We start from the raw sequence: 23,186 nt of genomic DNA on the forward strand, positions 1-23,186 counted from the left end.
AAATTTCTATGATCAAGTTTCTTTTGTGGGTATTTTGAGTTGGCTGCCCTCCTCGGAGATTCCTATTTCCTTCGGAGTTCCGAATACCTAGGAACCATGATAAAATCTTCTTACAGTTTCCAAAATCCAAACTGTATTCGTTCCAAGAGTTGTCATTTTCGTAGTAATTACGAGTTTGAACAAACTATTTTGCAATTGATACGGAGAAAACAAGAAAAAGCATGGTAAAGAGGGACCCGGCATTTTGACAGGACTCTGTGCTATCAACTACGACAGGTTACCTTGGCACAAAATTGGAGGAATTTGGTTTTATTAGATTATCTAACAGTTTTGTCTAATTAACACAATTTTTTTTTTATTTATGCTACATTTTTACAATTGTTAATCAGACACAAAAATGAATATCATAATCAATGTTGGTACTTGCAAGGACATTCACGTCTCTTGGTTTATTCAAATGCAGAAATACAAACTTCCCATATATAAATATATTCCGTATGTTTTTAAATTGATCCATGTTTTAGAAGAAAAAAAGAGAACTTGTTTCAAATAATAACATATTTTCAAAATTTTAGGTGTAGTTATTGTTCTTTCCCTCATTTATTATTCCTACGATATACATTTTCTTTCAAAGATTATGCAACATTTTCTAAAAGATTATAATTGTCTATCATTTCAGGATTATATTTATATAATAAGTGAATTTGGCGTAGCTAAAAGACCACAACATGAAGAGCTAGCTACTTTTTAGACAAAAACAAAAATGAAAAAGTAAAGAAATGATGGGAAGGTCGGTACTCTTGGGTAAGATTTATGCGGTTCTCTTACTCTTGGCATTTCCTTTTTTCTTTTTTTATATATATATATATATATATATATATATATATTGTAATATTTTGTTAATTAATATATGTTGGTGCAGGAATTAGCACCCCCAACATACCGATCTAAACCCGTTAAAGGAACCGGTTATCTAAACCGGGAGCTTGACCTAAGTTTGGACTTCATCTCTGAAAGCCCAATAACACCGAGAAGCCTACTGTCGAGGTGACGAACCGACACCTCAACTCGCCCTGCGGCTGACCTAGCAAAAAAGGAAGGACTTTCCTAATCAGTTCGCCTGTAATTAGGAAAGTCAATATATTCAGTATATCTTCTAATATATTCAGTAGATCTTGTAAACCTATAAATATATGACAATCCTCTCATTGTAAGATCATCTAGCAATTAATACAAACCCCTAATTTCTCTTTGTTCTTGAGCAAAACCTAACTTATTTCTCAAGAGATTTCATTTCTTTTTTGCTTGCTAACTTTGATCCGAATCCTTAAAGAAATTGTTATTGAATTTGTTTCTCTTCCAAACAAATTCATTATGTGAAACACCAGTTTCTACAATATACATAAATGTTTACCTTATATCAAATTTGTTATGTATGGGTTAACAAAAATTTGTTATGTATACATAGCTGATAGCTCATAGCTGTTTGTTTTGGTATTTCAGTTTGTATTTTTTAATCTACAGGTTTGTTTATTACATGAGAGATTACAAGATGAGGGATATTTTCTCGCCAAACAGAATATCCAAGTACAAAATAAATAAATGAGGATGTCAGATGAATCATCGCTTTAATAAAGTATCTAGTCTCTTTGTGGGTTTCCTCTTGCATGCAATTTTTTAATTGTAACACACCTTCTGATAAATTAAAATAATATATTTATATATATATATATATATATATAACTTCTTTTCTGATTTTTATAGTACAACTAGATAAATCAAAACTTGATTTATATATATGTGTACGAGTTCATCTGTGATATATGGGGATAATGTTTTACGTATTCGACACAACTATAAATTTATGTGTCAACTAAGGTTAATTCAAATTTTCTTAATTAGAAAATATCATTTATGTAATATAAGATTAATCTGATGTAGCCTAATTATATTTTCTTACTTGCCTAAAGTCTTTTAGGTTTTCATGTGATTAACACATTGTTTAGGTATTTTTTTGGGTGTATTTGAAGTATAAGATATCTTATAAGTCTTAATTACGAGTTGAACTGGACCAAACATTTGGAAAATCAGAGCAAGATGATCGAGCAATACCACGTATCGGCTACTGATCATGTTTATCTAGTGGCCGCAACTGATTTCTAGCGAATCCAACTTTTAGTAGCTGACGCGTAATCATCTTGAAACCAAAAACCACGGTTCGATCTAGTTTGCTAACAAATTTGACCTGGTTCGAAGACGTCTGTTCAAAAGCTCCTAGGATTGATAATATATCCGTGTTTCTTTGCGGGTGTAGTGTGCAAGATTGATAAGTGCATCAGTGTCTGGGTCAATTTGGGCTTTTACTGGACCTATTCTCTACGTTAGAGCTATTTTTGGTTGTTGTATGCTCACTTGTAAATTTGGTTCAATACCGATTTTACTAAGTTCAAGATTTCCCATTTTGGTCCCAAAAACAAACAGTTAATACATATGTTTTTTTTTAATTTAATGTTAAATTATATTCAAAGAAAAAATAAACATTTTACATCAGTGGTACAAACTGTTGTTCACCCATTTGTGTACTTTCTTTGAAAAAAGAAAAACCATAACATTAGTGGAACCTTGTTGCAAACCAAGCCTGAATGAGGATGTCATCTTTATCTGACATGGTACTGACCCTATTACGAACATTTTTGTCGATGAACTTCACCAACTTCTCCACCGATGAGTGTGGTTCCCCATGACGCCTATCGTTTCTCTCCTTCCAAATTAAGTGGATAGCATTCTGAAAAGTATAATTCAATAGAAACCAATGTGTCTTGTCCAACTCTTTCCAAACAAGCAGATGTATCACCTGCGTCCAATCCGTTGTGTACTTTGTCCGTAAGAAGCCTGCTTACCAGCGACTCCCAAATCTGCTGCAAGAAAGGACTGAGAAAAAACAAATGCTCCCTTGTCTCAATTAGATGATTGCATAATTACACAACTGGTATTAGTGGAACCTTGTTGCAAACCAAGCCTGAATGAGGGTGCCATCCTTATCTGACATGGTACTGACCCTAATACATATGTTTACAAATCAAAAAACTATTAAAATCATCTAACCAAAATTCCTAGTTTTGAAAACTTAATGTAATAACCATAGTAGTCATTAAAACACTAAGAATTCCCGGGCCACTAGACCCATAACTATTTAGGTCCAAGCAAAATCCTTTCTACAATCAATTTACTAAAATCACAAATGGAAGTAATTCATGTAATATGTAGTCTACTTTTCTGAGAAAAGAAACAAAAGTTTAGAAAATTACATATGGCTGATCACTCTTTTTTACCGTACCGACCTCTTGATTCTTATTATTGTTTTTATACTTTTGGGAGGTGATCATATTATTAAATTATATTGAGAAAGAAGGATAAATTGTTTTTGTAAATGGAAATAAACTGGTGAAGAATTAACATCTAACTATGACACGTGAGGTTAAAATACGTATCCATGTAAAACCCGCAATTAACTTTGAACATAAGATTTCAAGTTCATCCTACATATATAAATATACGCACCCAAATTAGAATAATACAAATTTTAATCCAACCCTCCTTTGGGTTTGGGAAACTAGCTATAAATGTTTTTTGTCATTAAGTAAAAATGGATGGTTGTAAGGTATTAGTAATTCAATTTTTTTGTTGTCATTTGTATGTATGTATGTGTGTGTGATTCAAGATATAAGCTCGGAGTGTTTTTTATATTAAATTTTGTATATCTGCTTCCAACAAATTTCTTCTTTCTGCTGCAGCTAGCTTACACATATCATGTTTTTTCTAATGCTTTGTTTTTTTTTTCACCACGTATATAGGAGGAAGTCACTTTTACATAGATCTTGTATTCTATATTTTTATGGGTTATACTGGGCTGGCTCATCTGTAGAATAAAAATAACTTAATTCTAGAGAGTAAATAGAATTATAGATGATATGAACCCAAATCAATTTTTGTAACCATTTCGCATCCACTATTATTTTATCAAAAAGATGGAATGAAAGTGCATATTACAAAATTTAACATAAAATATGACGAGGATATTACATAGTATAAAGAAACTAAAAGGGAAAGAATGATCAATAAGGGGAAAATAAAAAGGACAAAAAGTTAGGGCCTAGGTGAGTGAAATGAGAAACAATAAAATTAGAAAAAAAAAAAAAAACGAAAAGAAAAGAGAAATGTTAAAATAAGATGTGTTAAGGAAGATGTCGTGTGGGACTCAATTTATTTCATTTCTAGTTCTGAACATACCATCACGTGCCTCTATCCAACCTCTCCTGCGCTCGCCTATTATTTGGTAATTCAAAGTGTGTCATAAAACAAAGGATATGTAGATTATAATTTTTCATCCTAAGTTTTTTAAATCATATTTTATGTATATGGTTGTCTAATGATACCTTTCAATAAACATTAGTCCACCATTATAGCCAGATAGAGTTTCGCAGAGTTAATTAGTTTTCTGTACAAGGATTTAGTGACTGTTGTGATGACATTGTAATGATATGCAGTGAAACCAACCAAAAAAAAACCTAATTATAGCACAGCAAATTGGACGACTGATTAACATGTGCATCACTAGGTTTACATAATGTGCATATATATATATGGAGGTTACAAAGAGTATATGATGTCGAGCCACTAAAAAAGAAGAGAATATATATATATATATAAGAAATAAAAAAGATGTGCTACGTAATATAAATATATAGACAATACACACAAATTTCAAGCATCACGCATAACAGCTTTATAACGGAATAGATTCGTCATGCGACGAAGGAAAGATGGATAGAGAAGATGTGCTAAGGATCATTTCATAAAGTTATCTTTTATAGTTTTTTTAATATAAAAATTATTCTTACGAGAATTCTATAGCATTGTTATATGGTAATTATTTCGTATTCAGTTTTTAATAAATACAAAAATATACTTTTTTATTGTTAAAGGATATATATTACATAATAAAACTACTAGACTTATTTTTCTTAACATCTGTTTACGAGTAGTATTAGAATTGAGATGCTTTTGAAACTCTACTAATTGATACGTTACGTGAATTAAGGTTTTTATATTCATGGAAATAGTGTTTCCCTTTATACATTCCCAATTTTTTTAATAAACCACATGAGGGATGCATATATGAATATACCATACCTTATTCTCTTTATGCTTTTTCTTACAATACAATAGGCAAATTTGAAGTGTCTTTCCTAGTAAAACTTGGGATATTCTACATTTCTACATGTTAAGCCGAAAATGAGAGAGGCCAGTTTATAACAAGCAGCAAAAATGAAACGTTGTAAAGAAATGAACGTCAAAAGAACAGTTAATTATTCTGAAAATCACTTCCCAATCAATTAAACATATGTTGGTTATTACTTATTACCAATATTGTTTCATACAAAAAAATTTTGGAAACTATTGCTGCTTGTTTGAAAAGCCAAATATATTGTGATAATTGGTGTGAAACTCATTTTTACAAACGAGTGTAAAAAACACAATGGAAATCTCAGTTCTTGACTAAAAAAAGATGGACGTTCTAAGTATATACAATAGGCAAATTGTATATTCCTTTCATTCAAATGCACACTTTATATTCAAGAATATCGTTATTATACATGGTGTCAACGGTTATTACCATTTACCAATACAATATGTAAGATTGTTAGGTATTAATAAATACCCAATAGACTCTCCCTCCTATAAACGAGTATCAAATTATATACTTATAATTTTCGTTCAAATATCAAATCATATACTTAAGTTTCTTTAAATTGAGTATAATATAGTAGTGGAAGTTGAGATGATAATAATAATCTATACAAACTTTAACACACCACACTAAAAAGGTGAAAAAGCTTTCTTACTTTCTTTAATTTGACAGTAAATTAATGGAGATGAGACTTCTCTTGAATCTTCTTCAGTAATTCCAGAAAGGTTCAAGATCAACCGGTCCAGTAGAGGAAGACGGATCTTCTTGAGTATCAAACCGTCTCTTACCGAATTCAAAATCCGACGAAATATCAGTGTTCATGTCAGTGGAAACACCGGTTTCTTGTGAGACACTCATCGTTTTGTGGCTCTGTCTTCTGTTGTTCTCGATCATAGCGTGTAGAACTGAGTGTTCTTGCGCGAGAATCGGGCTATGTAGTAGATTCGTGGAAGCCTGAAGGGATTGAGTTTGATAGAGTGGGATCCTATGGAAAATGTCGGTTTGGATCGAGTTAAGAGCAGGGCTACTGAAGCAATTGAGTGTTGTGGTTCCTTGGTTTTGATCCGTTTGGTTGGAGAAGCAGGGCACGTAGACAGGTTCTGTTTTGGTTTTATCGTTGTTGTAAGGTGAAGAATCGGTTAAAGAGGGCAAAAGCGTAGGGTTAAAGTCAGTTCCTAAGGAACCGATTCGGATTAGACTTGAAATAGGAATCTTCTTCCCTCCTGCACTCTTCTGAAAAACCCTACAAATCACCCATTCATTCTGCAAACACAAAGCAAAAATTAGTAAACCAAAAGCAAAACAGAGGAGAAACAGAGGATTTTGGATAGCAAAAACAGAGTAATTGTTAGGGTTTTCAGGGTTAACCTTTGCGGTTTTGGGCAAGTTATGGGCTGAGAACTTTCCTTCAAGCCTATACTCATGCATCACCCAGTTGGTTTTCTGACCTTTAGGAGCTCTTCCTCTATAGAAAACAAGTGTCTTCTTCATGCCAACAAGTGATTTGCCTCGGTATATCTCCTTATCCTTCCCGGTCGCCTTCCAATAACCGGCTTCAGTTGCTCGGTTAGTCCTTAAACCGGTCGGATACTTTCTGTCTCTCACACAGAAAAAATACCATTCTTTCTCACCAATTTTTGCCATCCCTATATACCAAAACAGACCCAAAAAACATAAGATCTCAGAAAGAAGACTCGTTTGGATTCAGACAAAGAATGTTAAAAAACTTGATATGGTGTTGATCTTGAAAAACATACATGGTAACTCCCATGGCTCGGATTTGTTTAAATCAACTTCTCCAATAGCTTTAGCTGAGAAGCTGATGTCAAGAACCTTCTTATGGAGATAGTGAGTTATGAGTTCTTCATCTGTTGGATGAAATCTGAAACCAGGAGGTAAATCCATCTGCTCTTCTTCCTTCTGAAACCCACAAAAAGTCTCCATCGTTTCTTCCCCCAACCCAAGAAACCTTAAACCCTTAGAAATAAAACAACAACAAGTTGATAATTCAAAATCAAAAAACTTAACTACGTTTCTTGATTTTGATCTTGAAACGGTTTTGTTGAAGAGATATATGGATTTAGAGAATACTACTATGTATGATAATTTTTATAAATAGAGATTGAAAAACAAAAAAGATGAACAGAGAAGTTAGGGAGAAAGGTTAGGAAGATGAAGAGGAGGAAAAAATATAAAGGGAAAAGAGCCAAATGAAACTATAAAGATTGAAACATTGAAGGAGTGGAGAAAAACAATATTTCAATATTTCATTTTCTTAATTATAGGAAAATTACGTCAAAACGAAAATTTTGTTTTTTTTTTCAGAATTTTGAAAGAAATGGAAAAAATGTATTTCCCCATTTTTTTTGTGTGATGAGAAAGATACGTAGTGTGTAACGCAACTTGGGTAGGTTGTTTTAGCACTTTCCCCTTTTACAAAACTTTTTCTGAGCTTTTTTAAATATTCGTATAAAATAATTCAATTTGAAAAAAAATAAATGATCAGACCTTGAAAAAAAAAACAGTTTTTAAATCGCTATAGGAACTAAAAAATTATATATATTTGCGAATTTACAAGAGAACGGATAATTATGATTCTTTGAATCTAACGCATTAAGCATGGTTACTATAATTGTACTGAAAAATACAAAGAATGATCTACAACCTAATTACGTCAGTTAAGTAATACAATGAATATATAATGACATGAATGCCTTTAGAAAATTAAGTTACAGAGAAATAACTATATGGTTTTGAATTTTTTTTTTTTTTGGTTTTGAATATTTATGGTGGAAACAGTTTCTGTTTAGTGACTATCAAAGTAGTAAATACTTTGGTGTTCATGCATGCTTTCGATATATATTTCATAAAGAAAGTGGAAATTGCTTAACTAAATCCCAAAGTTTAATTATGATACACAATGTCATCTTTCTTTATTCGTTTGTGAAGAATGATGGAACATACTTTAAAATATTAACCTATGCTGACGTCAAAATATATATATTAAACTTTTCTCGTATAGACATTTCATTTTATAAACTTTTTTCATTTATCTATAATAGATATTTTTAAAAAGTTAGATAAATAAATTATTTTTGTATATTTTTTATTCAGTAACCATATCTAACCACTTTTATGAGATAGAACAAATTACAAATTATTAACTAGAAAGTCGTCCGTGCTTGTTAAGCAAATAAGAATACTAAAAAGTTGAAATTTAGATGACTCGGTACCAATTTAATATGTAAGATAGTAATGTTTAGCAATAAAATTTAACTTTAAAACTCTCTTTCCAAAAGAAGAATCAAGAAGGCATGATTGACAAATGATGTCTAGCTCTGCTAGTACTTTTATTGGTTCTTTATTCGTCAAAGTTTTATTACGATTATAAAAAAAAGAACACTTCGAAAAGGTCAAAAGAAATACATAGAGCTTTCTATTTTGAAGAGTGAAGTGGGTTCGGTGTATTTCTAACACATTTTGATTTTGGTACCATCAATTAGCATTTATTTAGGACTGGAAAAGCTGTTCAGGGTGGATGTTCGCCTAGATTCCAGTTGTTATATCTTTTTACATGTGTCTGTTTATGTTCCAAAAAGTATGACGGATTCCATAACTTAGTATGAAGATAAATTTTTCTATGAAAATTGTATCAACCATTTTATTTTCAATAACTTACTGAAGTCATTATTCATTCATTCTACTATAATATATCTATTGTAATTTAAATTTCTATTTTAACATGACGACGATCGTGACATGATGCCAATAATAATTATGATCGATAAAGTGAGTATTTTTGAGATAAAAATACTAATTTTAGTGAGTAATTTTGTCCGATAAAGTTGTAGTATATGTTGTTCAAAGAGAGTTAATACAAACTAACTAGTCCGAGTAAAAGATAATGATATGGTAGAATCTGTTTTAAGTTGGTTATTAAACCACTAAATGTTGCATCTGAACTAATATCTAAATTAGTAGACAAATAAATTTATGAGTGGTCCATTTTTCAGGTTCGGATAGAGAATACAAGAAAATGAAACCATGGAAAAAATAATTTATGTTTGTAAGGAAATGGAACTGAAAAAAAACATCCAAATGCAACACTGTTTTGTCCATGATGGAAAGAAAGGACCTGTCAAATGTATAAAGATGTTTTTTAAAAAATAATAAAATAAAGCATTTCTTTTTATTTTCATTTTGATTGTAATAAAATTGGTTGATAAGAAAATTATATAATTCGGAAAATATAACGCACAAAGTTTTAGGCAGCACCATTTCTTATTTTCCATTTGCTATAATTATACATATATTAAAATTAAGTGGAACATAATAAGCACGAGAAATATCTCCATTTGTAATTTTTGGCATAGTTGAGTTTTACCAAACAATTAAGATTATCGTACAGTTTACATTTCACCAGCCCGTGATTTTTTTCTTTTATCTCCAATAACAATTACAAATAGAAAGTAATATCTATTGGTACGAGTAGTTATTTATATGCTAATATTATCAATCTCGTGATCTAAACCATTTCTTTCACATTTCATGTTTCCTTCAAACCGCCTCTAAACACTTTACATAAGACTCAAGAGGAGATTAGCAAAGTATGTATGATATTGATATGTTAAAAGTTTTAAATAAGATTATTTTAGCAACGTAGGTATGAAATGTGAGAATTTTTATTAGATTCACTTAACGATGTGTGAGTTTTGTAAACTTAAGTAGTATATATATAAATTTCTTGAACCAACTATCAAAATTTGGATTAGATCATAAGTCTTATTCAAATATTGCGGGATACTTCTATGATCACAATTCCTAACGATTTGGTGACTCCCACATTTATAGAAATAAGTTTTTATATCAAACGAAGATTGAGGAAAATGGCGGGACAGCGCCTATTACATTTTTTTATTGTTCTATCCATATACTCAAAAGTAGCAGCAATGCACCTTTTCATGCAATGAAATTACATAATGCATAAGTTGGCGCCTCACGTCTATTAATTAAACACTAACTATAGATAACTAAAAAATGGATCTCACGTATTGACCTAAATCACAAAAAAAAAAAAAAAGTTAGAAGAATATAGCATATTCTCTACAACTTGTTTCATGTTCATTTGTTTGCTCTTTAGTTTAGCCAAATCAGAGTGACACACTGACACTGCATTTATCACAATTACGTATCTAAACATAGTAAAAAGAAAGATCATCTACGCTTCTAAGCTCTGATAATAACATTATACGCACTCAAAACTCGTAATTTCACCCTAGCTAAGTTATATACTATACTAGTAGTATATTTTATGCAATATACATTTACTTTCTGTTTTAGAAAATCCCGTCTAATTAAAGAACTAGACGACTAGTATGCAGAAAATGTCAAACAAGTCGATAATATTTTCAATTGATAAAAAATTTGTTTATAAAATTAAATATGGTCGGCTAATAAAATTAAAATTCTGCTTATAGAAGATGTTGCAAATTAGGTGGTAAGAAAGCTACTAATATTTCTATTTAAGGACATTATCCAGTAAGACAAGACCACGTATCAATATGAACGATTGCAAAGACCTTCTGGTCTCTTCGCTTATTGTAAGCCTTTGATTTTGTATTGTAGTCAATTTCATTACCACGTCATTTTTATTTCCTAATACCAGAAATTAAGGCGAATGGCCAAGTGTCTACATGTTGAAGAGACGATGAAGATTAAAACCAAACCAGCTTATGAATACCTTAGTTAAAATCCGAGCGGAGTTGACCAGATTATATATATGTTCATGTACGAGCTTCCAACTCAAATCGGTATATTTGTGTTTAATGGCATATAGATTTTCTATTCTTTAGTTTTGCAAATTATAGAACAAGATACAAATTAAACTATTAAAGTATAGGAGCTAGTGGTTTCCAAAACTATTATAAGTAATGAATCATCAATTGTTTTTCACTGTACGTAGTAGGTTTGCTAATTTTTAAAAAAGAAACTAAATTATTTAGTGTTATAATTTAGCTAGTTAGCGTCATAGTTATCATGTGTTAGCAGTATTTCTGAATTTGGTTAATGATAGCGATAACACAAACATAGACCCCCCTGTCTCATTTGTTTAAAATACTCGGATAAAACAAGCATAATTGTTAGTTTATTAGAAGACCATGAGAAAAATGCATAATTACAACATGTGCTACAGTGCTAGGCCTAACGAACAAATCAATGGAGCTAGCTTTTTTTGGTGATTACTTATTTTGACCCATTTTCATATATGTTGGGCTCCGAACTGTGGGGTTCAATAGAAGTGTGAAACTTGGGCGCGCAAATGATCAAACAGTCAGTCAATCATACATACTACTAGATACGTAAAATAGCACAAAGCATTATAAAAATGCTGTTACTTAACAATCTTAAAATATAAAATAATTTTAGGAGATTTGTGTTCGTGTTGCTAGCATGTTATAAACCCAGATGATCCAAACTCGACGGTTTACCATATTATTATATGTTGGGTTTGACGTGTAGTTTGTAAAATAATTGAGTTGCTACTCGGTTCTTGTAAGATTTCATTTCCAATCCCAACACAATCGATTCTTGATAAATCAGTTTCAATAAAAAAGTGCATTATTTCAGCAAAAAAAATCCCAATGATATAAATACTTCAAATTGTATTTTGATGATTAAAATTTGCTTACGGTGGCAATAGTGCAGCTAAAGCGAAAGACTTTACCCTTTGATCCACTATAAAACTTAAAGAAAGGAAACACATGAAAATCTCAAAAAAAAAGAAAGAAAGAAAAGGTTAACAATCCTTGAAACAAAACCAAAACTGATTCATTAATTAGTATCCAAAACTGAAAGATTTGAACCAAAGCCTTCTCATTAAATTTCCACGTGCAATTTCCCCGTACCAGTTTCTTTAAAGATATGCTGATGACAGAAACTTGGGGTTGTTCTTGAGACTTGTCCTTGTTGTCTTCTTTTTTAGTGTTCGTGTCTAGTTTCTTAGTGTATTCTTCGATCTTTCTGAGCTGGGTCTTCATGGTGTCAACATTTTTAGACTCGATAGCTTTCTTGAGGCTGGAAAGGTAAAACTTCAAGTCCATGATCACATGGTTATTCTCCACGATTCGTTTCTCAGCATCTGCTATGAGGCAGTGGGCTTGCAAAGTTGCAGTCTCAAGATCAGCTGGAAGAACATTGGTGGTGGAGTAAAAACAGCCTTGGTGGTAAGGCTGAAAGAAGGAGAAAAACAAAAACAAAAACACAATTATTGGGTGAATATATATCTTGAAAAAATATTATAAAAAGTAGTATTCCTCTCACCGAGGCAAATTAGAAGGAATATGATACGCATATCATTCCACAAAATTACATCCCTAATTGTTGACAAAAAAAAAAAAAAAAAAANACATCCCTAAATATAATATTATCACCTATATATTATCACTTCGCTATAAACAACATTATTCAACAATCATATGCATGTATAAACGTAGAGAGAGACCAACCTTGTTCAGAGTTCGAAGACCTTGAAGCTGAATCCTTCTTAACGCAGCAACAGCAGAAGCAGCCATCTCAACGACTGAGTGTTTTGTTTGATTGCCTTGTTTATTTCTTTGTTCTTAGAGCACTCCCATTGGTCATCCTAAGGGGATGATGTCTTTTATTTTTTTTAATAATTTTAAGTGAATGAAAAATAATGTTTTAATCCGTAATTTTCAGAGATATGTGTCTCTGCCCAGACTCTTTTAGATACTGAGAGACACGTAACGTGTCAAAATTTGATTGGTTGCGATTGATTTTGTTTTTTTTTTTGTTTTTCTCTTCTCTTCATTTACTTCTCTCTCGACACAAACGAAACCAAACGAGAGTATGAATCGATTTTACCATGTAGATTTAGCATCTTTTCTTGGATTACTTTCTGTGTCTCCATATATTGGTGAACTTGCATCTCTTTTACGTGTTTGTCACAGGGGTTTCCTTTATTTCTTGCTGAGAATAGAACCCAAGAACAAATAAGAAACTTGCAGATGAATACTACAGTAATACATCTCATACTCGTACCCATACTCATCATAGTGACCGATTCTGATACGAGTGTGTGTAATTGATGTTTGATGAACTGATCACATACTCGATCATGTTCGATTCTGTTTCTTTGTGAGAATGTTGATACGACTGTGTGTAGTTGATGAAACTGATCACATTACTCTTCTAATGAATTATTTCGAGACAAATAAGCAGGAAGCTTATCATAAGATGAAGAATCAAGGCTGCCGTTGGTGTTAGAAGCTGTTGTGTCATTGTCGAAGCCTCAAAACCCTGAAGAAGCAGTATAAGAATCAAGGCTTGGCTCATTAAAACGAGAAACCAACACAATCACCGCCATGTATAAGAAAGATGGTGAAGAGGGCTTTGCAAAACTGCAGGATTTGGCACCGGAGAGAGCTTTTGCTGATTTGTTCTCTGCAACTCAGTACTCTCCTATCTACAACTGGCTTTTTGTGTCTTCAACATACATTGTGTTTTAATCATGAGTCGAAAACAATGTATGTTGCGTTTCTAATCAAAAGTTTGTATCGTTTTCAATCAAAGTTTGTGTTTAATCGTATTGCAGGATAGGTTCTGTTTTATTTGGAGTTTCTTGTGTTTAGAAACTCTTGATTAAAATAATTCAAAATAATAAAAAGTTTAGACTCCAAATTCTCCAGCTGAAGATGTCGTTTTTATTAGTGCATTGTTTAAACACTAGCAAAGAGCTCCACTGTTGCAGGCTTATCAACACGGAATTTGGAACCATTGCAAGCAAAGATAGATGGCAAAAGAAGAAAGAGAAGGACGTTGCCACTAAGTCATCAAAGCGAAAGGGGGAGAAGGTTGCCACTAATTAAGATAACAATTGAAGAAAGAGAGACCAATTCTCGAGAACTTGTGGACGCTAAAAGAGAAAGTCATAGCGGAGCGAAATAAACTATCAAGGGATGGAAAGTGCTTAGAAGTCTTCTTGCGAAAATAGAACAGCTTTCAGAGAAAGAAAGAAACCTTGAAGAATGTTCTAATCTTGAAATATGCAATAAAGTTTTCACATTTGTGTCTTTAAAATTATGTTGTATGACATCTCCCCATCTGTGTTTTTTAAATTGTATCATCTCCCAATATCACTTTGTTGTTATGTTTCACTTTCACGTTCTGCATAATTAATAGTATATTAGTATCTTTTAACTCACGTCTCTCTGCTCAGAGGATTGTGTGGACGTTGAAAGTTAAGTGTGTGGTTACTTTGTGATTAACTCCATTAAACATCTAAAGAAACTGAGATCAAATAAGGAGAATAACTAGATTTGCAAACTTGGTCGCCATCTCATCAACCATCTGAATTCTCTGCAAAAGTAAAAAGAAAAACACTCTGCATAAGCAAAGATCAAATCAAACTAATTAAGTAAAGAGTCTCTGTAAAAGAAACATCAGATCCATCTGTCAAGAAAACTCGAATATATGCTAAAGGAATATTTCAGAGGGTTTGATGTTTGCTTTTCATATACAGAGAATATACAGTATTCTCTTTTCTATATGTTTATAGATCGTAGGGCTAGCTTCACTGTAGCTAATTTCATAAAAATCTTTATCTCTTTCTCTACCTTTTTGTTTTATTTAAACCAAAGAGACTTCTTCTTCTTCTTCATTTTTATTAATCTCTCTGTTTCTTCTCATCGCTTCACGTCATCTTTAACTTCAATCTTAAAAATCTTATCTCTTTCTCTACTTTTTTTTTATTTGAACCAAAAGAAACTTCTTCTTCACGTCATCTTCATCTACTTCATGTCGTATCCTATTCCTAATCCACTCAATTCTTCATTAGATGAAGCATTTGATAACATGTTTGATGAATTTTTTGATAACGCATTTGACAATTTTTTTGATAACGCATTTAATGACGCATTAGATGCTTATGAAAAACGTCAACAGGCAAACAATGCAAGAGAACGAATTCGAACTCGTCGAGCACATATAGAAAGAGGTCGTGAGGTAAGTTCATTATACTATCTTTTATCATTATTTTATATGTTATTTATATTTTTCTAGCATTTTAAGTTGTGTTTATAAGTTTCTACTATGTTTTTTTTTTTGCTTAATGATGTTATATATTATTCGAATGAGTTAAATTTAAATTATTGTTATTAAGATTAAGATTATTACTAATATCTACTGTATGGTTTTATAATCGTAATTAATATAACTAAATTATTGTTAGATTTAATTTAATATGTATTTAAACTATTGATGAAAATTTAACATAAAAATATTTTAAATTAATTACCATTGAATATATTAATACCATGTCGCCCTTAGTTTCTAGGCAATTGGTTTGGAGTTAAATCCTGTGGGCTGCTTTTGGACCATATTTTTAGTCGCAAATCCAAAGTTAATTAAGAAACAAACTATGGGCTGGACTACACACACTCTTTTCTATTTTTATCAAAAAAAATTCAGATAATGGATAATGCAAACAAACCGAAGTTATAATGAAATTACAGAAGTGGAAAATTATTTTTATCATTTTAAGTTATATTTATAAGTTTCTACTATGTTTTTTTTTGCTTAATGATGTTATATAAGAAAATATTATTTCTAATGAATAAAATTTAAATTATTGCTATTAAGATTAAGATTATTAATATCTACTGTATGATTTTATTATCGTAATTAATAATAAGTAAAATTTTGTAAGATTTAATTTAATATGTACTAAAATTATTGATTCCCCTACCAAAAAAAAAAAACTATTGATTAAAATTCAACATATAATATTAAAAATTAATTAACCTTGAATATGTTAATACCATGTCTCCCCTAGTTTCTAGGCAATTGTTTTGGATCTAAATCCTGTGGGCCGCTTTTGGAGTATTTTGGACCATATTTTTACTTTGCAAATCCATAATTAAACAAGAAAAAAACTATGGGCTGCAGCTGCACACAATCTTTCTATTTTTATCAAAACAAAAAAAAAAAAAAATCAGATAATGGATACTGCAAACAAACCAAAATTATAATGAAATTACAGAAGAGGAAATCTAGAGTCTGACAATGTAACAAACATTTGTTTTTTAAAAACAAGCTTTTTATCACATATATTAACAAATTCATTTTCTTCTTCTTCTTAAAAAAAAAAAAAAAAGAATTTTGTCAAACTTGTTTGATCACCTCAAAAAAATTGGTAAATCCTATTTGTAATTATATAAATCATCCAGATTCCAGTTGGATAGTTACAACAATTATGCAAATATATGCACCATTATGTTTTGTATAAAAGGCAAGTAGGGACACTATACAACGAGGAAAAGACTCATACACAGTCAGCTCCACGTTTTCATGCGACGCCCTCTGACAATGATCGTTCTTATCTTTCTTTACCCACAAGGAAAAATAAAATACTAGTAATTTTGATTTATTACTTATTTGTGGATAATTTTTGATAAAACTTATCATGAAATCCTAAGTAAAACACCCTAATCCGAATCTTTAGATTTCATTGACCAATAGTAATGTCATTAAAAAAAATATTGGTCAACAGTCGTTTAATCAATACTATGTGTGTGTGAGAGTTAGTTAATTATAGCACCACACATCACGAAATCAACGGTGAAAACAAATATGGGAAATGGATAAAGTGATAAAAACTACTAGTTGGAGTTGGAGAGATAATAACAAAGGACCCACGGGCCCCTACGAGAGTAACTTTCACAAGTTTCTGCATAAACTGTGTGTGTGTGTGTGTGTTGTTGTTCTTTCATTGATATCGAGAGGTCAATAAAGTGATGAGCTTTTTGTAATCTTTTCTCATTCAAAAAATCAGATAACAGAAACTGTGTTTTGAGTTTTTGTTTGGTTTCACTTTTTTTTTTGTAAACACAAGATTTTTGACATGGAAGCAATTACATCTCTTGGAATGAATCATGGGTTTTCTCCATTTTATCAGGAGAATAATAATACATCAAAAAAATCGAAACTTTATCCGGTTATGAGCCTTGATTCGAAGGAACAACAACAACAACAACCCAACATGGCTTCAACAGATTTCACCAACCATACCCTTACTACTACTGCCTTCTCTTCTTCTTCTTCCTCTGTAGCTCCTGTAAGCAAAGACATTTCTTTTTCGTTTCTCTGGTCTAAATCTTTGTGGCGTTATATAGATTTCTTAATCGGATTTGTGTTTTGAAATGGTTAGTTTGAGGTAAAGACAACATCAACAGGTACGAGTAGAGGAAGGAGATGGTGGGAAAAGTCAACGACACACAACATGTTAGAGATTCAATCTGCTAATCATCTTGTTAACTCTTTGTTAAACGCTGGTGATAGATTGGTTGTTCTTCATTTCTTCTCTCCTGGTTGCGGTGGCTGCAAATCTCTGCACCCTAAGGTATCATCAATTTACAACTAGTTTCCACTTTTTAAATTTTGGTCTCTGAGATTTTCAGTTTATTTGATATGTTTTGTTTTGGTATATGTAACAGATCTGTCAACTGGCTGAATCAAACCCAGATGTGATATTTCTCAAAGTGAATCAAGAAGAGCTTAGGACAATGTGTCATGGCCTTAACGTTCATGTGCTTCCTTTCTTTAAGTTTTATAGAGGAGCTGAGGGTAAAGTCTGTAGCTTTAGCTGCACTATTGCCACCGTAAGCATAAATCTTTATACTCAAAATGACGTTTTGAAGTTTTCATATCATTTGGCGTTTTTGCTTATGATGGATTGAAATGTGCAGATTAATAAGTTGAAGAAAGCTTTGGACAAGCACGGGAGTGAAAGATGCAGCCTCGGAACAGCAAAGGGATTGGACGAGAAGGAACTGGCGGCTTTAGCATCGGTTGGGGAACTTAAAATGAATCTAAACTCGTTCAAACAGTACCAAACTAGTAGCAGCTTCGGTTCTAAAACAGAGGAACAATATGATAAAGTGATGCTATGAAGACATGATCGACTGATCGTTTCATAAGGATTCTTGAATTGTAGATATCGTTATGATTAAATTGTTTAGGCTTTACCAATGGTAATTTCAATTAGCTCCTAAGATTGAATCAATCTGTATTGAAATCTAAATATGTCTTATTTCGACAGTTTAGTAATCTTATTAGGACTTCAAAGTTTCAATTCAATCACTTAATGTAAGGAGGAACATGCTTCTACACTGTTGATCATCTCTGGATTAAGATCTTTACTCTGTTTCAATATTAATTATAAAAGAAACCAAACAGATAAGAAAAGAGTTGACTATGTCAAAGTTTTTGGCTTTACCTCAGCATCAATGATTGTAATCATATATATGAATCAGATCTGATGATTATTTGAAATCCATCATTGGTAAAGCCTTTGCTAAAACTTTGAATCAAACTTTAAAAAAAAAAAGGTTTTTTTGAAAGTAATGAGAAATTTTTTGTGTTGAAGCATCAGAGAGATTCCCATTATAGACTATAGTCAACACAGATTATAATTTCTGATGTCCCTGTCTTGTCATCGTCACTTGCAAAAAAAACAACACAAACTTAAAAAGAAACTGATAATAACCAAACCAGTTGTTGAACTAAAAACTTGAGCTTGAAAAAAAAACTATTGGAACAAAGATCCTTCACAAAAGGTATCTCAAGAACTAAGTCAATTCAATATGAAAACAAATTAAGCTTGAAAACAAAGAAGAAGAAATTTAAGATTGTGTAGAAGAAACGGCGTTTAGAAAATCATCAGAGATAAGTTTTAGGGTTTTTGGTTGATGCTCGCTCGGACCTACTTTATAAAGAGGATTTTGAGGAGCGACCGTTATCTAGTGTATAATAAAAACATATATATGTGTTTAGGTTTTAAAATCAAATGGGGATGTAGCTCAGATGGTAGAGCGCTCGCTTAGCATGCGAGAGGTACGGGGATCGATACCCCGCATCTCCATCTTTTTTTTCTTCCTTCCTTCTCCATCTTCTTGTTTTGATTGTTGTGGGACTAATTGTTCAGCCTGAAGAGTGAGTGCAGAGTATCTCTCTTCTTTGACTCTTAGGGAGGAATCGAGGTAGAGCTAGATCGAAGAGCCTCTACGAAATGGAGACAGAGAACCAATGGTCCCATAAAGTTGAAAGATGGGATAATCAAAGCTCAATTGCATGAACTTTAACTATAATGTCAGATCCCATATATATAGGGAAAGATCCATGTATTAGTTCATGCAACAAATTTATGTGCAAGAACTTGTCTGACAATGTTTTTTTATAATAACGAGTGACAGCGACGCTATAGAACACAATACCCGCTATCGAAATGTTTCTAAAATCATTGACATCCCTCTAATCTCAATTGTTTTAACTGTATTACAATTTTCAAACAAGATTACAGTAGAGAAGAAGACGGCGACTCTAGCCTCCTCGAGACTTCTTCTGAATGAGTCAAATCTTACTTTGGCGCCTCATTCTCTGATGATCTGATCCCTTCCTCGATACGCTACAACATATGAAGAACATGGTTTACTTACTGTTTCTGTTGAGAATTTATACTTTTAAAGATTTGAATTTGCTTGACTTCTTTACCTGAAGAAGATAGTTGTGAAGCCAGTCTAATGTCTGCGGGAATGTGGTGGCGGATATATTTACAACAGTCACTCCCTGATTTTCACAAATAAGAATTGTTAGAACAGTGAAACCCTGAAAAGGAATTAATGAGTTATAAAAGGACCAAACAAACCTGTGAATTGAAGGAACAAAGGTAGTCTTCAATGGTCTTTAGGTTTGTAATTAGTCTATCTTTCTCCTGCAAAAAAAAAAAGAAAAGCCAAACATGTGTTCATACAACTTTCAAGATCATTCTAGTGATCGTTTGAAGCTTCAGGTTGTTTAATACCTTAGATGTATATTTCTCTCCAGACGTACGGGAAGAGATCCACTCCTCTAACAAAGCCTGAGAACATGAGATTAAGTAAACAAAGAATAGAGAAAGACAAAGAATAGAGAAAGAGTACTATTATAGCTCGAAATGAACAAAGCTTTGATTCACCTTATGGTCAAATTCAGACATCTTTAAAACAATAGATATGACTATTGGTTCAGGGCCAGATTTCGTCTTTCCACTTCCATCTGCAGATTTGCTTTTCTTTTCAGCATCTCTCGAACTTTCAGCTGCACACCCGAAACAAAATAGAACTATAACAATCATAAAGAAGCAAATGCAAGAATTTTCACAAAAAAAATTGAAAAAAAGGATAGGCTGTCGATTTTACATTGTGTAACTTTTTCTGACTGGTCAATAGCTTCTGTAGATGCCGTGGCTTCATCCTGAGAATGTGGTTTCACAGTACTATCCTCGATTTCTTTCGTGTCAGAAGAACCTGCCTCAGGATTTTTGTCCGATGTTAAATCGCTTGAAGAGTTTGTTGTTTCTGCACTGCTCTTCTCAGGATCATTTGATGGAGCTTTGTTCTCATCATTCATTAAGTATATGCTTGGATCTAAATGTCTTCCCTGTAATTACAAGTACTTGGCCAAGTTAGAAAACAAGTGTAACAACCGGAATATAATCCAAACTTATGACGCTTTCACAAAAGAGTTTACCTCAATAATAATTGGTTTCCCATCTTTCATTGCTTTCTTCAAATCACCACCAAGTCCTAAAAAACCACAAGCCATTGAGGATTGTCAAAAACACACTCACATACAAAATAAGGATAAAGAGAGTAACAATCCACAAACAAAAAATGAGAACAAAACCAAAAGAATCATACAGTTCCAACAGCAAAAGGGTACCTTTTCGAACAATTCTACATTCTCTACAGAATTCAGTTATCAACTCTTCTGATGAGCCAAATTCTCGAGTCCATACAGGAGTTGATGTCAACGGAGCACTGGATTAAACAGAAATAAACATGTTTATGCACTAATCTATAGTCACATATGTTACCGAAGAACCAGAATGTAACTAGGTGATAAGAACGTACTCAGTTGCAGTTCGAAGCAGCTCATATACCATGTCTGTCTGTGAAACAAAAGAGCACATAACGATTTTTCAAAAAAATCCACAAAACAAATGAGAATGAACAGATGAAGAAATGGTTACTGAGAAGTTACCTGTAAGACGTTAGGCAAGTTAAGTCTCTGAGCAAGTTGTGTAGCTATAGTGGACTTGCCAACACAAGCTGTTCCACAAACAAGTATAACAAGAGGCACTCTTTGATGATGAAATCTAAAACCCACACCAAAAAATATAAAGTCAAAAACAAAAAACTTTGAGAAAAGATGATGGAACAATAAAAGCGTATTACTTTGTCATCATATTGTAACGATTAATGTACTCTTCCCCATAACCACGTCGCTCCATTAGCTGCAAAAAATTGAAATCATCTATCATCATCAGAATACTTTAAAACGTTCACAAGACACTTCTAATCAAAAGATGTAAAGTATGGTGACCTTAAACAAATTGGTTTCCAAATCAGACTGAGACCTGCAAAGACAAGTTAATGTCACAAACATATGCGAAAGTATGTAAATTTAAGTCGCTAATAAGACGAATTGGGGGGCATACATACACATCAAGAAGACTGTTGTCAATAAGAAGCTTCTTGAGCTCAAGAGAAATCTTTATAGCTTCATGATTTGGGATCTGAATCAAAAAAATCAGCAAGTATTGTAACTACCAACCAATGTGAGAATCATTCATTGCCAAATTCAAAACAAGGTTTTGTGGGTGTGAAGATTGAACAAACCTTAGTAACAGTTAACATTCTACAGACTAGGAAACGAGACAGAACATAGTAGTGATCTGCGTTGTCTCCAAGCCATACTTTCACCTTAAAAAGAAAAAAACAATTTGTCTCGTCAATAAGAAAGGAAAAAAAAAAACAGAACTTTGAAAGAAGGAGAAGGATTCAAAACCCTAAAAATCGAACCTTGACGAAATCGTATTTAGAAGAAGCGTTACGAGGAGAAGAAGGAACAGAAGAGAATGATCTGATGTTGATTTCTCTAGGTTCGTGTTCGCCGTTGTTGTTGTTTGTTCTTGAAGAACCTGAAGATGATTCCTCTCCTCTGTCCTTCATCTTCAACTTTTCAGAAACAAGTTTTTAAGAGTCTTTTACAAATCTCGATGATATCTCTCTCTGATGATATCTGTTGATGTTTCCGACATCTGAATGAGAAAGACTTCTTTAGGAGGAGGACGACATATATTTTACTCTGTTTTCTTTTTTACTTTTTTTTTTTTGCATAAAATGATAAGCCCATATTGAAAATTAAGTCCACGTTTATTTGGCCCAGCCCATACTAATCGTCATGTCGCAAATAGGCTTGTAAACTTTAGGGTTTGGGTTTATTCTAAATTTAAACCCAAGATGTTGCTCAAGATCGATGAGTAGCGTCACTGACACATGAATCATGATGTTTTAGAGATTTATGTTAAGAAACCAACAATGAAAATATTTAGTCTATGGAGTATGGACCAGTAGCCATTCTCTAAGTAGTATGATTTATTACTATAATCTTGCCCAAAAAAAAGAAAGCCATATGGAGATTTCTTAATCAGAAGCTTAAAAAAAGTTACTCTATTTTTTTTTAATGCTATTGACCTCAGGCAACGTGTGGAAGAATCGAAGTAGCATCTGCAAAATAACAATAGTTTTTTTTTTTTCTTTTTTCTGATGATAGTAATTAATTAATCAGAGAGAAAGAGCAAAGACTAGTTAACTAAACGACTTAGGGTTTGTGCCTCCATTGGGAGAGGTAGACCAAAAAAAAAGGAGACACAAGACTTTCGAGGGTTATGATCTAGTTTACGAAATTTATTGTTCTGTTCATTTGCATCTTGTTTTTCTTGTTAAAAGCATTCCTTCGAAAATCACAGAGATCTTCTTGGTCGGCTTGTTTTGTTCTTTTCTTTTTCAGGTCTTTGAATCGAATCTTGAAAGAT

The 23,186-nt window shown here is 32.3% G+C and overlaps 3 protein-coding genes and 1 non-coding gene across 6 annotated transcripts; 2 read left to right on the plus strand and 2 right to left on the minus strand.

Moving 5' to 3' along the window:
* LOC104738815 (NAC domain-containing protein 100-like) lies at positions 5,882–7,476 on the minus strand. Its single transcript, XM_010459026.2, has 3 exons — positions 7,009–7,476; positions 6,620–6,897; positions 5,882–6,514 (listed from the first exon to the last, which is right to left on the minus strand). Exons 1-3 carry the CDS (start codon positions 7,193–7,195, stop codon positions 5,960–5,962), a joined length of 1,020 nt encoding a protein of 339 aa, XP_010457328.1. The 5' UTR covers positions 7,196–7,476; the 3' UTR covers positions 5,882–5,959.
* LOC104738823 (thioredoxin-like 1-2, chloroplastic) lies at positions 14,730–18,468 on the plus strand. Of its 2 annotated transcripts, XM_010459036.2 has the most exons (5): positions 14,730–15,274; positions 17,226–17,384; positions 17,478–17,669; positions 17,764–17,928; positions 18,016–18,468. In XM_010459036.2, the coding sequence occupies exons 1-5, from the start codon at positions 14,744–14,746 to the stop codon at positions 18,217–18,219; spliced, it is 1,251 nt and encodes a 416-aa protein (XP_010457338.2). In that variant the 5' UTR covers positions 14,730–14,743; the 3' UTR covers positions 18,220–18,468. The 2 variants fall into 2 exon arrangements, with proteins under 2 accessions (XP_010457338.2, XP_010457345.1); XM_010459043.2 differs by lacking the exon at positions 14,730–15,274 and having other exon boundaries at positions 16,873–17,384.
* TRNAA-AGC lies at positions 19,118–19,190 on the plus strand. The gene has a single exon. It is a non-coding gene; the product is annotated as a tRNA-Ala (tRNA).
* Positions 19,433–22,421, minus strand: LOC104738840. Of its 2 annotated transcripts, none has more exons than XM_010459062.1 (15): positions 22,171–22,421; positions 21,988–22,071; positions 21,811–21,884; positions 21,692–21,725; positions 21,544–21,602; positions 21,350–21,464; positions 21,220–21,257; positions 21,029–21,126; positions 20,837–20,892; positions 20,506–20,746; positions 20,283–20,362; positions 20,130–20,186; positions 19,974–20,039; positions 19,820–19,894; positions 19,433–19,733 (listed from the first exon to the last, which is right to left on the minus strand). In XM_010459062.1, exons 1-15 carry the CDS (start codon positions 22,318–22,320, stop codon positions 19,686–19,688), a joined length of 1,275 nt encoding a protein of 424 aa, XP_010457364.1. In that variant the 5' UTR covers positions 22,321–22,421; the 3' UTR covers positions 19,433–19,685. The 2 variants fall into 2 exon arrangements, with proteins under 2 accessions (XP_010457364.1, XP_010457362.1); XM_010459060.1 differs by having other exon boundaries at positions 20,283–20,404.

This window comes from Camelina sativa, chromosome 2, assembly GCF_000633955.1.
Source record: "Camelina sativa cultivar DH55 chromosome 2, Cs, whole genome shotgun sequence".
NCBI classification, from domain to species: domain Eukaryota; kingdom Viridiplantae; phylum Streptophyta; class Magnoliopsida; order Brassicales; family Brassicaceae; genus Camelina; species Camelina sativa.

What these genes read in the sequence shown, in the direction of transcription:
- LOC104738815 (XM_010459026.2), bottom strand. Translation starts at nt 7,195, where the DNA reads ATGGAGACTTTTTGTGGGTTTCAGAAGGAAGAAGAGCAGATGGATTTA. An exon ending in CGAGCCATGGGAGTTACCAT is followed by an intron (nt 6,898 to 7,008) that starts GTATGTTTTTCA and finishes TTTGGTATATAG; the next exon opens with GGATGGCAAAAATTGGTGAG. An exon ending in ACTTGCCCAAAACCGCAAAG is followed by an intron (nt 6,515 to 6,619) that starts GTTAACCCTGAA and finishes TTGTGTTTGCAG; the next exon opens with AATGAATGGGTGATTTGTAG.
- LOC104738823 (XM_010459036.2), top strand. Translation starts at nt 14,744, where the DNA reads ATGCTAAAGGAATATTTCAGAGGGTTTGATGTTTGCTTTTCATATACA. An exon ending in ATATAGAAAGAGGTCGTGAG is followed by an intron (nt 15,275 to 17,225) that starts GTAAGTTCATTA and finishes CCATTTTATCAG; the next exon opens with GAGAATAATAATACATCAAA. An exon ending in TTAGCTGCACTATTGCCACC is followed by an intron (nt 17,929 to 18,015) that starts GTAAGCATAAAT and finishes TGAAATGTGCAG; the next exon opens with ATTAATAAGTTGAAGAAAGC.
- LOC104738840 (XM_010459060.1), bottom strand. Translation starts at nt 22,320, where the DNA reads ATGAAGGACAGAGGAGAGGAATCATCTTCAGGTTCTTCAAGAACAAAC. An exon ending in GAATGTTAACTGTTACTAAG is followed by an intron (nt 21,885 to 21,987) that starts GTTTGTTCAATC and finishes TTTTTGATTCAG; the next exon opens with ATCCCAAATCATGAAGCTAT. An exon ending in TGGAAACCAATTTGTTTAAG is followed by an intron (nt 21,603 to 21,691) that starts GTCACCATACTT and finishes AATTTTTTGCAG; the next exon opens with CTAATGGAGCGACGTGGTTA.